This window comes from Pterocles gutturalis, unplaced genomic scaffold (assembly GCF_000699245.1).
Source record: "Pterocles gutturalis isolate BGI_N339 unplaced genomic scaffold, ASM69924v1 scaffold9764, whole genome shotgun sequence".
Classification (NCBI taxonomy): Eukaryota; Metazoa; Chordata; class Aves; order Pterocliformes; family Pteroclidae; genus Pterocles; species Pterocles gutturalis.
This window is the reverse complement of record NW_010130768.1, coordinates 99756-113924: the sequence shown is the minus strand read 5'-3', so window position 1 is coordinate 113924 and position 14169 is coordinate 99756. Positions and strand designations below refer to the sequence as shown.

At 37.4% G+C, this 14169-nt stretch overlaps 1 protein-coding gene across 1 annotated transcript in view; it reads right to left on the bottom strand.

The window, feature by feature from the left end:
* The window catches only part of FAF1 (Fas (TNFRSF6) associated factor 1), a 166285-nt gene that overhangs the window by 52379 nt on the left and 99737 nt on the right, over positions 1-14169 (bottom strand). The window contains exons 9-12 of the mRNA XM_010080340.1: positions 3850-3945; positions 2557-2683; positions 1515-1578; positions 491-572 (exon numbers count right to left, since the gene is read on the bottom strand). Coding sequence (XP_010078642.1) covers positions 491-572; positions 1515-1578; positions 2557-2683; positions 3850-3945 — 369 coding nt within the window. The remainder of the gene's footprint in view (positions 1-490; positions 573-1514; positions 1579-2556; positions 2684-3849; positions 3946-14169) is intronic.

Sequence of the window (14169 nt, the reverse complement as noted above, 5' to 3'; positions counted from 1 at the left end):
AAATAACCAAACCTTAGTACTGGAATTTACTTGGCAGATAAAGGCTGTACAAAGGAAAGAAAGCGCACTGTATTGCGGAGACCTTTCAATTTAAATTTACAATTTCATTAGCTGTCCTTCAAAGGAGTTACCAACATGCAACGTTGAACTTGTCACCCGCAAGACTCACAGCAGTGTTATCTGGTGCTAGGACACCAATACTTCAGGAAGAAAAGAGAGGGGGGCAAAAAAAAAAAAAGACTAGTTCTAACGACTGAAGGACTCCAATAAAAACACAGCCTGAATTATTAGAAAGCATGAGTTATTCACTGTAATTTCAACAACAGCTAAGGTAGGTATTTCAGTCAGTCAACCAAATAAGCATAACTCTTCACAAACAATAAAACTGAGATAACTCCAATATGTAATTTACTTTTTTAAAAATAAAGATGAAACGTTCACAGTGATTTCCTTTTCCCCCCATATTAAAGTAGTTTTGATACACACTTACATCTCTAGCTTTCCCATAGAAGGCTTCTTGAAAAGCAGCCTCTAATGATCCAATAAAATAAACAGGATGGCAGTCACCGTATCTATTTGAGATAAAATTTCCAATTAATAAAAAACTTCAAAAATAAGTAATTTCAATATTCTACCTCTTCATACGTTCTGTAAATAGAATGCATTGCCTAAACCTTTGAAAGATGAAGTACTACACCCCTGAAGGACAGAAGTGAAATATTGAGAAGCCATCTGTCACCCAACATTCAAAAGCTCAAAGTAACTACCACCTTACAAATTTCAGCATAAAAACTTTATATTTACATATATAGACATCTTAAGTTCTATATAATTTTTCAATCATAACTTAGTTCCTCTCTTTATTACATTCTTAAAGGTTAATTGAAGGCTATTCTTGTATTACACATTAATGCATCTCATATATATATAAATGAACATTTCATCACAGAGGAGTGAGAACAGAAAGCATATAAACTTTACATTATTTTGCAGTGTATTAATTTGCAGCTTCTACCTGTTTGATGAAACACGGCAACTGTCTAACAATGTATGATTTGGTGGTATAAAGTAAAAAAAAATAAGAAGCATAATTGCTCTATTTTTTAAAAGTAGAGGTTTATCCAATCACTTTGTTATTGTCAAAACTCATATTGCAACTCTGTATATTTTTCAATATTAATCAGTTTCAGCTTTTCTGTTCCTGTATATCCTAGTAAAATTACTATACACAATCAGTCTTTATCATCCTCCCGGACCCTTACATAATTAAGTAATGATATTAATTAGTGGCAAATTAAATAAGGCAAGAATCTGTCACTCTAACTTGGACTGAGAAATAGTTTTATTTCAGAAACAGTTCTAAAAAGTTAAGCTTAAAATAAATCAGATTAGGATGTCTAAATATGCTATGATCCTACAAGAAAATATGCACATATGGTTTATCTTTATTTTCATTATTTACTAAATTTACTTAGTTTGGAACAAGAATTGCACAGTTAATAGGCCAAGCTTACCTTGAAGAAAATTCTGCTGTAAATTGTAATAAGGCCTCTCCTTCATTTGCAGCATTTTCTGGCACTTAAAAAGATGAAAAATATAAATTAAATGTGACCTTACGGAAACATTTCAATATGCGAACTCACTTGCTTCCTAGATTTTTATGTTGACAGCTTATTGAAGTGGTTACCAAGAGACCATATAAATTTCATGAAAGACTATCAACTATGAACCTTTGGAAAGACATGAAAATTCCAGACGCTCTCATTAATATATTCAGGCTTTCCAAACAGTAAAAACCTCAGGTCCAGCGTAATGTGATATATAAATTGTTCACAGTTAACACTCTGGACTTTAACAAATCAAAATGAAAGGACAGGCTTGAAAAGCTTGACCCACTATATTGCCAGTTACTTTTTTTAAAAAACTTCTTATACATGATATTAAAAAATTTTCCATATTACTACAAGTATTTCCTGTCAAAAAACTTTGCCAGTTACTTTTTTTTTTTAAACTTCTTATACATGATATTAAAATATTTTCCATATTATTACAAGTATTTCCTGTCAAAAGACTCCTAAGGTAATAACACTAATGCAAGCCTAAAGTAAATAAAGAGTACACAGAATTGTATATTTTCATAATTCAAGGACAAAAAATCACTGAGAAACTTGTTTAATGTAAGTAATTAAAAATAATCACCACAAGGTGCTGAAGCTAAAATCTGTAGATTTTTTAAAAACAGGGAGATGAAAATCTAGTTATCTACAGGAACATTTGGTTAGAGATCATAATTTCTCCGAGTTTAATTATCATTCTTCAACTACGAGGTAAAACATAATGGTTAAAAACCTTCCTTGATGGTGAGACACTTTCATAGTTTCCAATGACGTTTGCAGTATTTTCATCTGATACATCCATCAGACAGAGCACTCAAATAATTCAAACATTATGTTAGAATACCTTCCTGTTTCTTATTATGCAGGCCCATCATACCTATCTACCTTCGCTACTGCTGTACAATCATCAGTTAATTCTAAATTAACTGTCAAGACTTACTCATTGGCGATTTCCTCAAGGCAGATGATGCTACTCCAAACATTTCTCCATCATCAACTCCAAACTCTGTAGCATCTTCAAAGTCATCTCCATCACTGTCACTAACCATATGAACATCAGTGCATTGCTATATAAAAACAAAAACCAAAATCCACCATAAGCCTCTATTACAGACATCATCTTCAGTGAAATATGAAATACATACATAGTGAAAAACACATTTCTATAAAAACACTTGATATACTGCATTTTATTTACTATTTTATACAGCATCAGACTTTTTTATAAAGAAGACTTATTTTTGAACAGAAGTCTGGTTGACAGAGCAATATTATGTGACAAAATGCATTCTTAAATAACTAAGGAACTGCCTCTGTATACACACAGTTGAAAAAATTTTATCCAAAGTTGATGTTATTTTCCACCTAATGGTACAGCTGGTTTAACTGCATAAGAAAGTGAGAAAAGCCACACAATCTACCAATAATTTTAGACATCCAGATACAATCTACTTTAGCAATACTTGCATGGTGTGGGACAGTCCTTGGTACGGTACCTATCTAGGATACAGGTATCTATCTCTGATCTACCAATTTAGCACCTGCAGTCCTAACTTGGCACATCAGACTACTGCATGTCGAATGATGCAGCCTGATTTATTTGGCATACCAATAAGTGGTTCAGGTATAGCTAGGACAGGATGGTCTGACCATCCTCTGACTTTTAACAACTCTCCAATAGCATGTATCCAGGCTTGCATCCTGACCGCACCTCACAGCTGTGTCCTGCCAACTCAGATGAGCTGAGCAGATTGAAACACATCCTTTTTGCGCAGCAAGATAAAGCTGATGTGCTACAGTTCTCTAAACAAAAGGGTAAGAAAAGTGTTCGGAAAATGGGAAACTGTTTATATTAAATTCATTTTGAGGAAGGACAAGGGCATCGGAAATTTTAACCCCAACTATTAATAGTTTGAAACAACCAAACAGGAGTTTGTACAGTCTGCATAAATCTCTTTCTGCTAATACGAAAAATGTATGTTTCAACCTCCTATTTAGTTTTTCAGTGCTTGCTGTGGCTAGCTTACTTTGTTTTTCATCTTTTTCTTTCACAACTCATTTACCCAGTTCCTTACTGTGTCACAATTACGTGTTACAGGAATTGTGAATTGATTCTTTCAAGATGCAATTCTACTGAGGTATTCTACTGACAACAGAAGGGACGGTGACCATTGCAAAACCAGCTTTCCCTGCTGCTTCTTAGAGTATCCTGGTAAAATAATGATGTTCTTACCTCCTCTGACTGTTCCCTCGTTTGTACCGGTGAAGATCTTCTTCCAACTGTAAGTCGATGGCAAGGAAAAGTCAGTCCCGCTGCAGCTAGAGTCATCTACAAATAAAGCAACGATTCTTTATTAAAGCCATAGCCTCAACTGAAGGTTAGATTTTGCATTTTTTTTTTCTTAGGGTTGCTCTGGGATTCAAACTGAAGACTGCACTGCAGAAGACCAAATTAATTATCCAAACGCAAAGAAGCCTGAAAAACTAAAATGATTCCTTGCACAAAAACATTCTAAGAAACATCAACAGAGTTTTACAGGTGTGTATGCACAGAGTATCAAAACAAACTAAACGGAACTGCAAACTCAAAACTGTCTTGAATTGTTACACTCTCCTAAATCAGTACTGAAGTTTGAACCGTTATTTGTATGTGGTCACTTTCACAGTGGTACGCTTTGATGAAGTAAGTGTGAATTTTTCCTTCCTAATCGATAAGCAAATGTTAAAGTGAAGACGATAGGTACCGATACAACTTATTAAATACAGTTAAGTCATCTTGAAAAAAAGTATTATATTGAAAGAACTGTTTATCAGCAGACATTGTAAAGGCACGATCACAATGACTACTTAAAAAATACGTTTCATCTCCATCTTGGTCACTACTAATGTCAAAGCGCATGCCATGTCTCTCATATGAGCAAGGACACAGGCAAACCCAACAGTGGTGGAGTAGCAGTCAGCAGAGTTGGGATAGATGTTTACTAACCAGTGCCCAGAGAAACAGCACTTTTGCCCGTTGCTGTATGCCTAAAGCTCAACTTTTTAAAACTAGCAAGCCAGCAAATGGAAAAAAGCTAGCGTCATTCGAAAGACAAAATTATTAGATGCCTGCAAACACACAACAATAATATTTGAAGATCTGGTCCTACACTGCATTTAAAAAAAATGAATCCTTGCATTTCAACCACCCTTCACACATTTCTTTACACAGCGTAAGTGTACACCCGGCCAACTGCCCTCTTCTGAAAGGGCTTCAGTCCTGGGCAAGTGGGGTTGATGACCACAAGCAGAATCTTCAGAAGCACCTAAGCCCTACCTTGATAACACGTGGGCTAAATTGACAATGTAAACAGCTCTTAAATAAAGACAGACAATTCATTTTGGCAATGACAAAATATTTGATGCTGTACAATTCTCAGTGACATGGAGGAAGACAGGTCTGGCTGTATATTTAAAATATTTTTTCTAATGGTTTCTTCAGAAGAAACACAGGGCAGAAAAAGATTATCTAGATCCTATCAAAATGATCACTATTTTTGCAGGGCACACAATGAGAGACATGACGTGTTTCAGAAATACAGCATCCTCCTAATTAGACTGTAAAAACATTAAAGTAAAATGAATTTAAATAACTCTTAACAAAAACCAAGAATAAATCATAAGCCTTAAATTTCATTTACTGCCATGAGCACTGAGAATACCCCATTTACTTTTATACATAATTCAGAATGACTTTATCACTTGTCTGCTAGAACTCACAAAGATTTAATTTGCTGCAGGTTGCAGCAGGCTGATTAAGCAGGCTGGTTACCAAATGAATGTTAACCTGTCTGAACTAGCCTACTGTCACATTCTCATAGCGAGGTTAAACAGAAGTTTAGCTGCACAAAAAGCCCAGCTATCGTCTTAAAGGAAGTGAGTAATACTACTCTGGAGCAAATGAAATATTAAAGACGACATACAGGTCAAGACCAATTACCTAAGAAACTCGTGTGACAAGGGCACAAGAACTGTATTCTCTGTAATAATCCACCAGTTCAATTAGTATTTTTATAAGCTTTTAATAATAAACAAAACTCAACTGTTATAAAACCTGAAACTTTGCCCTGTAGTCACCACACTATATAAAATCCCGGTAAAATACACACACACACTAACCACACACAGCCTGAAGTTCCCTATCTAACAGCATCAAATACCCTGACAGATGCCTGGAAAGGCTCCCGATATCTTTTACATACACATTAAAGAAAGAGCGTTAAGATCAAGCAAGCAGTTACGGTGCTGCGTTGGCCCAATAGCAGGGTGTTGCAATTCCAATTTGCAACCCTATATTATAGTGTCAAAGTGTCTCTCAAAAATGAGCTAACAGCAGAAGGGGTTCAGCATTAGAGCACATCTCATCCCACTCCCCAGATGCTTGCTGGAATGTTGGGTTTTTGTGCACATTTGTGTGAGAAATCGCCCTCCTCTTTAGCTTTTTTTTTTTTTTTGAGACATTTTTCGCAAAGGAAAGGCTGGGACAAATAGAAGCTCTGCCTTTCATTTCAATATAATCTAGCAGCATGAACTTTTCTCTAGAATTAAGTTATAGAGTCCTCTCTCAAGAGAGACTCTTCCACCAGAAAGTTCAATCTTTAATTACAAAGACATCAACACTAAGCAAAAGCTTACTTTCCAGGCAGCTCATGGTGCCTGCTTTCGGTGCCACAGACAGCAAACCTCAACTATTTGGAACGCAGGCCAGTTTACTGATGGGAGCACCCGCTGAAATATCTCAGTGGCAAGAACTGTTTAGATGTCAGACTGCTCTTAGGGAGTGTTTTCTTTCTAAATACTGCATTTGCCTACTCCCAAACAGGGCTGCAGCAAATCAGACACACGAGTGGTGGTGTCACAGCTATCTTCCCACGGGAATGGACATCATCTTTTTACCAACTCCAAAACTGAAAATGCTGGTTTGTAACCTGAGTACCTGATGACCCATATTCACAGCTCATGAACCCTTCTGATTGTGCAAAAACTCAACAGTCACTAGCTTTTCAGAGTATTTTCTTCTTCTGCATGAAAATCACTATTAGGTGAGTACTACAGAATCACAGAATGGTTTGGGTTGGAAGGGACCTTAAAGATCATCTAGTTCCAACCCCTCTGCCACAGGCAGGGACACCTTCCACTACCCCAGGTTGCTCAAAGCCTTGGCTTGAATTGGATGGCTTTCACGTGCACAAGAAGAGACACTGAAAAATGCATATGCAGGACTCATGGCACCAACAATGAGCTAGATGGATCATCAAATAACACATTAAAGCAAAAATAACTAGGGTTATTCCATTGTTTCTAGGCAGTAAATGCACACACATGCCAAGTCCCTACTCAGAAGGTTTCACAGCTGAAAGGTACATGAGGTGGAAAGTGAAACAGAATCAGAAATAGGCAAAACAACTCGCAAAAAGCCATTCAAGGCAATTACTGAAAAGCCAGATCTCTTGTCCATCACTGTGTATGGACTAGTCATACTTGTTGGAAGTGTAGAAAGTCTTCCACTGGGCTTCCTACAGCTTCTTAAGGAGAACAATGAAAAAAATTGAAGCCTCAAAACATTCCAGGGAGAGTGGCAGTAGGAGAATCCTTTTAGGAGACAGCACAGATATTAAAACAAACAGATTGCTCCAGGCATGCAAACAGGTAATGGTACGACCTGGACTGAAAGTGCACAAAGGATACTTGAAATAATATTTTAACTACTAAAAGAAAGATTCCTACCAAACTTTACAATCTAGAGAGAAAAGGAATTAGCCTAATGCTCAGTTGTGCTTTCCAGCACAAAGACCCAAAATTTATTTGTATATGTTCAGTGTAAGATGATTTGTATTTCAATTGCCAGCATTAATACTTGGGAGACAAAATCAAGCAACATCTTTTCTAATCCAAATGTGCAGGATTCTTTATCAAGAACCTAGAAATATTTGCCAAATCCGGAGTGAGGCCAGGTGCTTTAAACAATGGATTATTCTTCCTGTTGGAAAGTATCATTTTTATGTAGAAGCTTCTAGACAAAATATTTACAACAATCTAAAAAGACTATTTTTTCCAAATATTTCATAATACAAATACGTCTGCAAGAGGGAAAGAAACCACTGAGAGCATGTAACTCCAGAGTGCTGCCATCACATGCTCAGAATAACAGGAAAAACTATGAGTCCGTAATCTCATGAGCTTGCAATTTTCTAGAAAGAGTTTGTTGGCGCAACTTAATTCCCACTCCTGCAGACTTCGGAAATTACAAAGGAAGGAGCACACTCAGACTCTTGTACCAGTCCAAGGATATTTAATCAAGACACTGAAGATCTGAGAAAGATAAACAGTAGTATGAACACGAAGGAACAATACCAGTGGAGAACCGCAGCTGCAGAACTCTCTCTGCTGAGAAATGCTGATATAAATTTATAAGCTCGGTGTACTGCATCAGGGAAGCAGTAATTGGATATGACGAATAGGTCTTCCTCATGTGCAACCACATGCTGATGGAGAAAAAAAGCACTACAAAAAACCTTCTCATGGCAATCGTATCCAAAGAGGGAAGTATGAAGGCAAGCACTAGGAGCTTGCTAATACCTTACAGAATATAGCTGGACATCCAAAGGGGACAGCTTAAAGCAATAACGTGTAAAGATCTGGACCTTCTTCCTCATCCTTAACTATCACTGTATAAAAAGCCTAGCTATTGTCTACCAGATATATATATATCTGTAGATATGTAATGGACCTGCTTTGGCATGACTTGAGAGGTTGTGCTGTTCGCTTGTCACCAAGGGATTCCTTTTCTCAAAAAGGATGTAGCTATTTTAACACTGTAAACAAGCAAGCATCAGTGAGAGTGTTTAAAGAAAGTAAGAGTACTGATTTATTTTGTGCTTTTTGTTAAGTATCTGATTGCTACAAGAGTAGCGAGTGTTTTGAGGTTTTGGGGCGTGGGGGAGTTTGGCTTGTTTGGTTTGCTTTAATGCACATTACTGCATCTATCTAAACATACAGGCACTTACCACTGTTCCTGATAACCAGGGCAAGTTATCTAATGCAGCCCTTCCACTGTATCAACTGGTAGTTGTCAGTTTTAAAAAACAGCTTTTGTCTGTTTAAAAGACCACTTAAAATGAGAAACAATTTCATTCATAGTAACAGAGAAACTTTATTGCTTGAGCTACTCAGATGAAGAATCTTTCCCAACTCACTGAAGTAATATTTTTCCACAGTAAAATATTTTATTTTCTAAGAGTTTTTGGAACTAAACTACAGATTCTTGATTATTTGCTTGCAAAAATTCAAAGGTCAAACTATAAACCTAAGGTTTAGCAGAAATCCCAGAACATCTGATATGCAAAAGAGAGGAGTCTGTCGATGATGTGAGATCTCACTTGCTCACGCACAGCAAGTGAAGCAACCCGCATTATCTGACAATGGCAACATAAACCACAACAAAAACCTTGCAGTGGATGTACCTGCATATATTTTTAATATAAAGTAAAAAGATCATAAAAACAAATGCAAATTCTGTATTGACTGCTATGAAACATTTGAATGATTCAACTAGCTGTACTTCTACTGCAGAATTATGTTTGGCTGAATATAATCTGCTGCAATAGAAAACTACATGGGGGAATTCTCAGAGTGATTTCCTCCTGAGGTAAAGGAAAATAATCCATGTTTTCTGCCTTTAATACTCAGAGATAAGGTAAGCAAACAGAATTCTGGTGTACAAAAGAAAGCATGTTTTCCGATACTTGACTCTCCTTCATAAATCTCCCATAAAAAGCAGACTAATTCCCAGTCCTACTCAAGGTCAGCTTGTAGTATGTTAGGCAAAAAGAAATCTTAATAACCTGCCCTGCAGTTGTAGCATCCTGAAGAACAGTTAGGCAAAATTATATTTCCCACTCCCCAGCTGCACTCAATAGTCCAGCCGGATGGAAGAAGCCACAGAAAGAAATCTTCACAAAGATGAAATCTAACAGACACGTGTTTAGTACTTTGGCCACAACGAGCTTGTCAATATTAGCCTGCTGTGGTGACATGTTAGAAACAAATATATTCACAAACATGGAAATTATATCCCAAAACAATATTTATAAATCTGGAGGTCATCATCTGAACAAGAGCTCTTTCTAGAGATTGCACATCAGGCTGTAGCACACTTGTGGAGATTTACAATACACATCTATCACACAAGATATTGTTAATCAGAAATGAATGCACTGTTGCCTACAGACTGAAACCTAATCCTGGTCTAACGCTCCATGTGACAGCCCTTTCGCTGTGCTCAAAACGCAAGTTGCTCAGCTTTTTCATTTACTGGTTTAGTCACTGATACATGGCTAATGCATAAAGAAACAAACATGACCGAGTACATTTCATAACACACCCTGTTCCATGATCCAAAATAACCTAAGACAGAGGTGTCCATAGCAAAATACTCAATGACTGGCAGGTGCCTCCCCCGGCAAAATTCTAATTTCCATATAATTTGGTCCTTTTTCTTGTTGGAGTAATTACCATGATGCCTTTTTCCCTTCATCAGGTGAGACCAGGGGTAAGGATGGAGAGGTGAGGAAGGAGCTTTATCAGGCATTTCAGTTTCCATACTACACTTACTATTCTGTTATCTGACTTTTTGTTATAGCATAAACTAACTCCTTGAGTATGATAAATATCAACGACACGACAGATGTCTGTATGTATTAATTTTCTTGAAGTCAGGGAAAAATCTGTTCTGTTTTGAAGGCAACTATATGAAGTTTGAGAAAGAACAACTATTTTTTCTACTATGCTCTATATGCATATGGTACTACTGTCTGAATTTGGATACAAGGCATATTTGGGATCAAACACTTTCATAGCCCAAGTGCACCAGGAGTAGTAAGGTAATAAGATAAAACAATTCATTTCCTACATCTTGGCTGAATAGCATGCAAAGGAGCCTTTCCCTATCTCCAGGTTCAGCCCATTCTCTGGCCTTTCAGCCAAGGTAGGTAACATTGTGAAAAGCGAGAAATTCTCTTGCTTCTTGGTCTAGACAGACTTCAGTTCAGATGTCTGCAAGGCATACTCATCATTGCTAATCCCTTCTTCTTAATGGGCAGATCTCTGAAGAATTCAAACAAGTTCATTTCTCTTAGTCTATCAAGATGTTATCTATTTCTCCTCACCAGACACATTAAGATCCCTGTTCAAAAAGACTGCCATGTTAACTGTGCAGAATGAGAAATCAGAGAGAAATGCTTTTCAGCAGGGCTGGATGAAGGCACAGACCTATGCCTCACACCTCAGGTCTTTAAGTCAGAATCTCAGGGTGATATCTAGGGGACTGCGGACCAGTTATACCTAACATCACTCCCCAGAAAGACATAGGAAAAAAAATTATAAAACAACCTATTTGAAATGCCTAGAAAATAAATTATTCTGCTCGTTGCTTACCACTGGACCTAGACTGGTCAGGCTGCTCCACAGCTGAGGCTGCTGCTCCCAGCTCACTAGCATTGCCGTTTCCCATTTTTCTTTTGTAACCTACCCTTTTTGAGACTAAAGAAGTGAGCAAAATATAAAGCAAGGAATATTTGTGTGGTGAAAGGGAGACAGCAGTTAATGTGATATGTGGGAAAAAACAAAGTGTAAAAGGGAGAGAGGAGAGGTAGAGCACATGAATGATGGCAGAAGTTTTGCTTCCACACCTGAAATGTAAGAGTGGGAAGCTTTCCACTATACAAACAGTTGAAGAAAACAGAAGTTTCTAAATGCATCCAGCACAGACCTTGCACATGAATATTGAAGCAGGGGAAATAAAAGTGTGGGAAGCCTTTAGCAATTTTTTTGCGATTCTCCAGAGAATATCAGATGGCTCCACACTCCTTCCTGGTTGGAGGCCCAAACACAGAGAAACCATTCCACATAGGAAGGAGGTGGTGGACTCCCAGGCAACTCATGATATTTCTGAGGATACTCAGAGTCTTATCATTTCAAGAAAAGTGATGCTACGACATGAGAGATCTTTCATATTAGGTTTTTCTTGCCATGGCCCTAGTTCTCAGTGTTTAACCAAGCATTACTAACAATGTGTGGGCAGCCTGTTTGTGCGCAAACCTTCACTAAATTCCTTGGGAACAAATAGATGCTCAACACTGCCAAACCCATCACTTACCGCTGTATAATTATAGAATAATCTATCTTGTTTTCAGTGTATAATCTCACTAAGTCAAAGTGACATATGATTTAAAAGTTCACACATGTTCATGTTTGAAAGTAATGTTTAAAACTTCAAGAGATTAAAGGTTTTCTGTGGATTAATGTTTATCTTTTGCTTTGCTCTTTTCTCAAAGCTAACAAGTATTCTTTCATTAGTAACAGACTGTAAAATCACTTCTACCCCTACTGAAATACATTGTGTACACACAGCAAGTTATCACACCGACAATGAGCAAGTATCCCACTGTAAAATGAAGGTACATTACAATTTTTAAAAGTCTATCAACTGCATTTTTTTAAAATTTACTGAAACGAGGGCTTTTTTGTACTATGAAATTAATTACAAGACCCAGAGAGACTTACTACATAGAACTGAAGGGCTCTCTTCGGTCTATACTGGTCAACAAGACATTGCTATTCAAGTTTAGTACACAATTAAAAAAAAATAATAAATCAACCAACCAAAGCTCCTCTGCTGCCATGTAAACCCTTATCCATCCTTGAACAACAATAAAAATTGGATGTAATTCTACATCAGCTGCTTTGTCTTTGGACATCAACTAACATTAGCTGGGAAAAAACAGTCAAGTATGCTCTCGTTTAATAAAACAAACAAACCTATTGTACAAATATTAAAAAGAAGTGAAGAGTTTAAAAAATTTGACAGCCCTTGAAATTAACTTCCTCTGGAAAATAACTTCATTTTCATTACGCATCTTCTACACACACACAAAAAATCTTGACAGGTATTCAACGTTTCATTTTAAACACTAACTGGATAAAAAAAAAACCTCTAGGGTGGAGTGTGTTCAGGTTATAAATCAGCAATGCTTATTTTAGCTCCTCACAAAGTGTTGTTGAGATAATTACTGCTGACAGCTTTATTCAAGGTTCATTTCACTTTTTCTCCTCTTTTCCCCCTGTGAGAAGTTCAGCAGTTTTTTTTGGGAAGATCCACCCCTCACACCTGTTGGGGTTCTTCATGTTACTGAGGCCGGTTTGGACACGTCGCTTCCAATTAGCATTGTGCCAGCGCGCTGTGACAATTACTTATCGCAGGTTTAACGCGAAAAAAAGTTTCTAATCCAGCCACAAGAACAGTGTCAGAGTACGTAATTTAAACCTGTCAACACAGGTTGTAGGAAATTCATTCCAAGGATTTCAGTGATGTTCCCATGGTAGATCTCTGAACTAGAATGAAGATTAAAATCACCAAGGAATGCTACAGAGTTAAAAACCACAGAACCCAAAAGCTAAAAAAAGACCCCAACTGAAAAAAGTGTCTTAAGTATTAATAAATTAAAAAAAAATTATTTAGATTAGGATTAGGAGATTGTTTTGCTTAATTCTCCAAAATTCTTCTGAAGTTTCTTCCAAAAGGCTGCATATTTAACATACGTATCTTATTTCTTCTGGTGCAGTGTAAAGGCACAGCCTGGGAGATCTTTCCACAACGTGCTGAAGGCAGCAGCACGGGGAAGATGCTCTGGAATCGACCTGTGGATAAACAGCACCGGGGTGGGAGGAGGGAGGCTGGAGAAGAGCCCACGGCACAGCGAGCAGGCCACGTGTGTCCTTCAGACGCCAGATGAGGGATGCTGGAGCCACAGCGACAACCACAGTAACACAAGCCTCAGAAAACACTACGGAGTGTTTCTGTACAAGCTTGAGAAAAAGTAGTGCCTGGTCCTCTGGGAACGCCCAGCTCTGGTACGCACGCTGGTTGAACACGCGCCAATTTTCACTACGGTTGCTGTTAATCACCAGCTGTAATACTCCGAATCTCTCACTCTCGTTTGCCAGCTGAAGGAAAGAGAAAATTATCCCTAGTTTCGATTACTTCTCATTTGAGTAAGCCTAGTTAGGCAAGTTAGGAATTAAAGCAGAAGGACAGATACTGTAGTACTTAATGTTGCTTCAAATCACAAATATATTTACAGGAAAAAAAAAGGAAAATACTTACTTGTACAACGTTTTCTACTAAGAAAGAGATATACTTGAGAGACTGAAATAAATACCCATGATCACTTACAGAGCTCATTCTTCTCCTTAGACAAAAACTGTAAATATTAAAAAGGATGAAAAATCTGCCAAGCCATTTGCAGCTGTTTGAAACACGGGGTAACAGAATTAAATACACGCTGAAAGACCTGGAACACAGTTCAGTATAGACCATGAGGCTAATTGTGGATCTTGAGTTAATTACTTTCCACTGATACGTTTTCTCAATGGTCTTTTACATCAGTTTTTTCTTTCCTCGCTCTGAACCCCAAGGCAATTCAGCGTGCTACCCTCCAAACTCTGGGTGATTCAT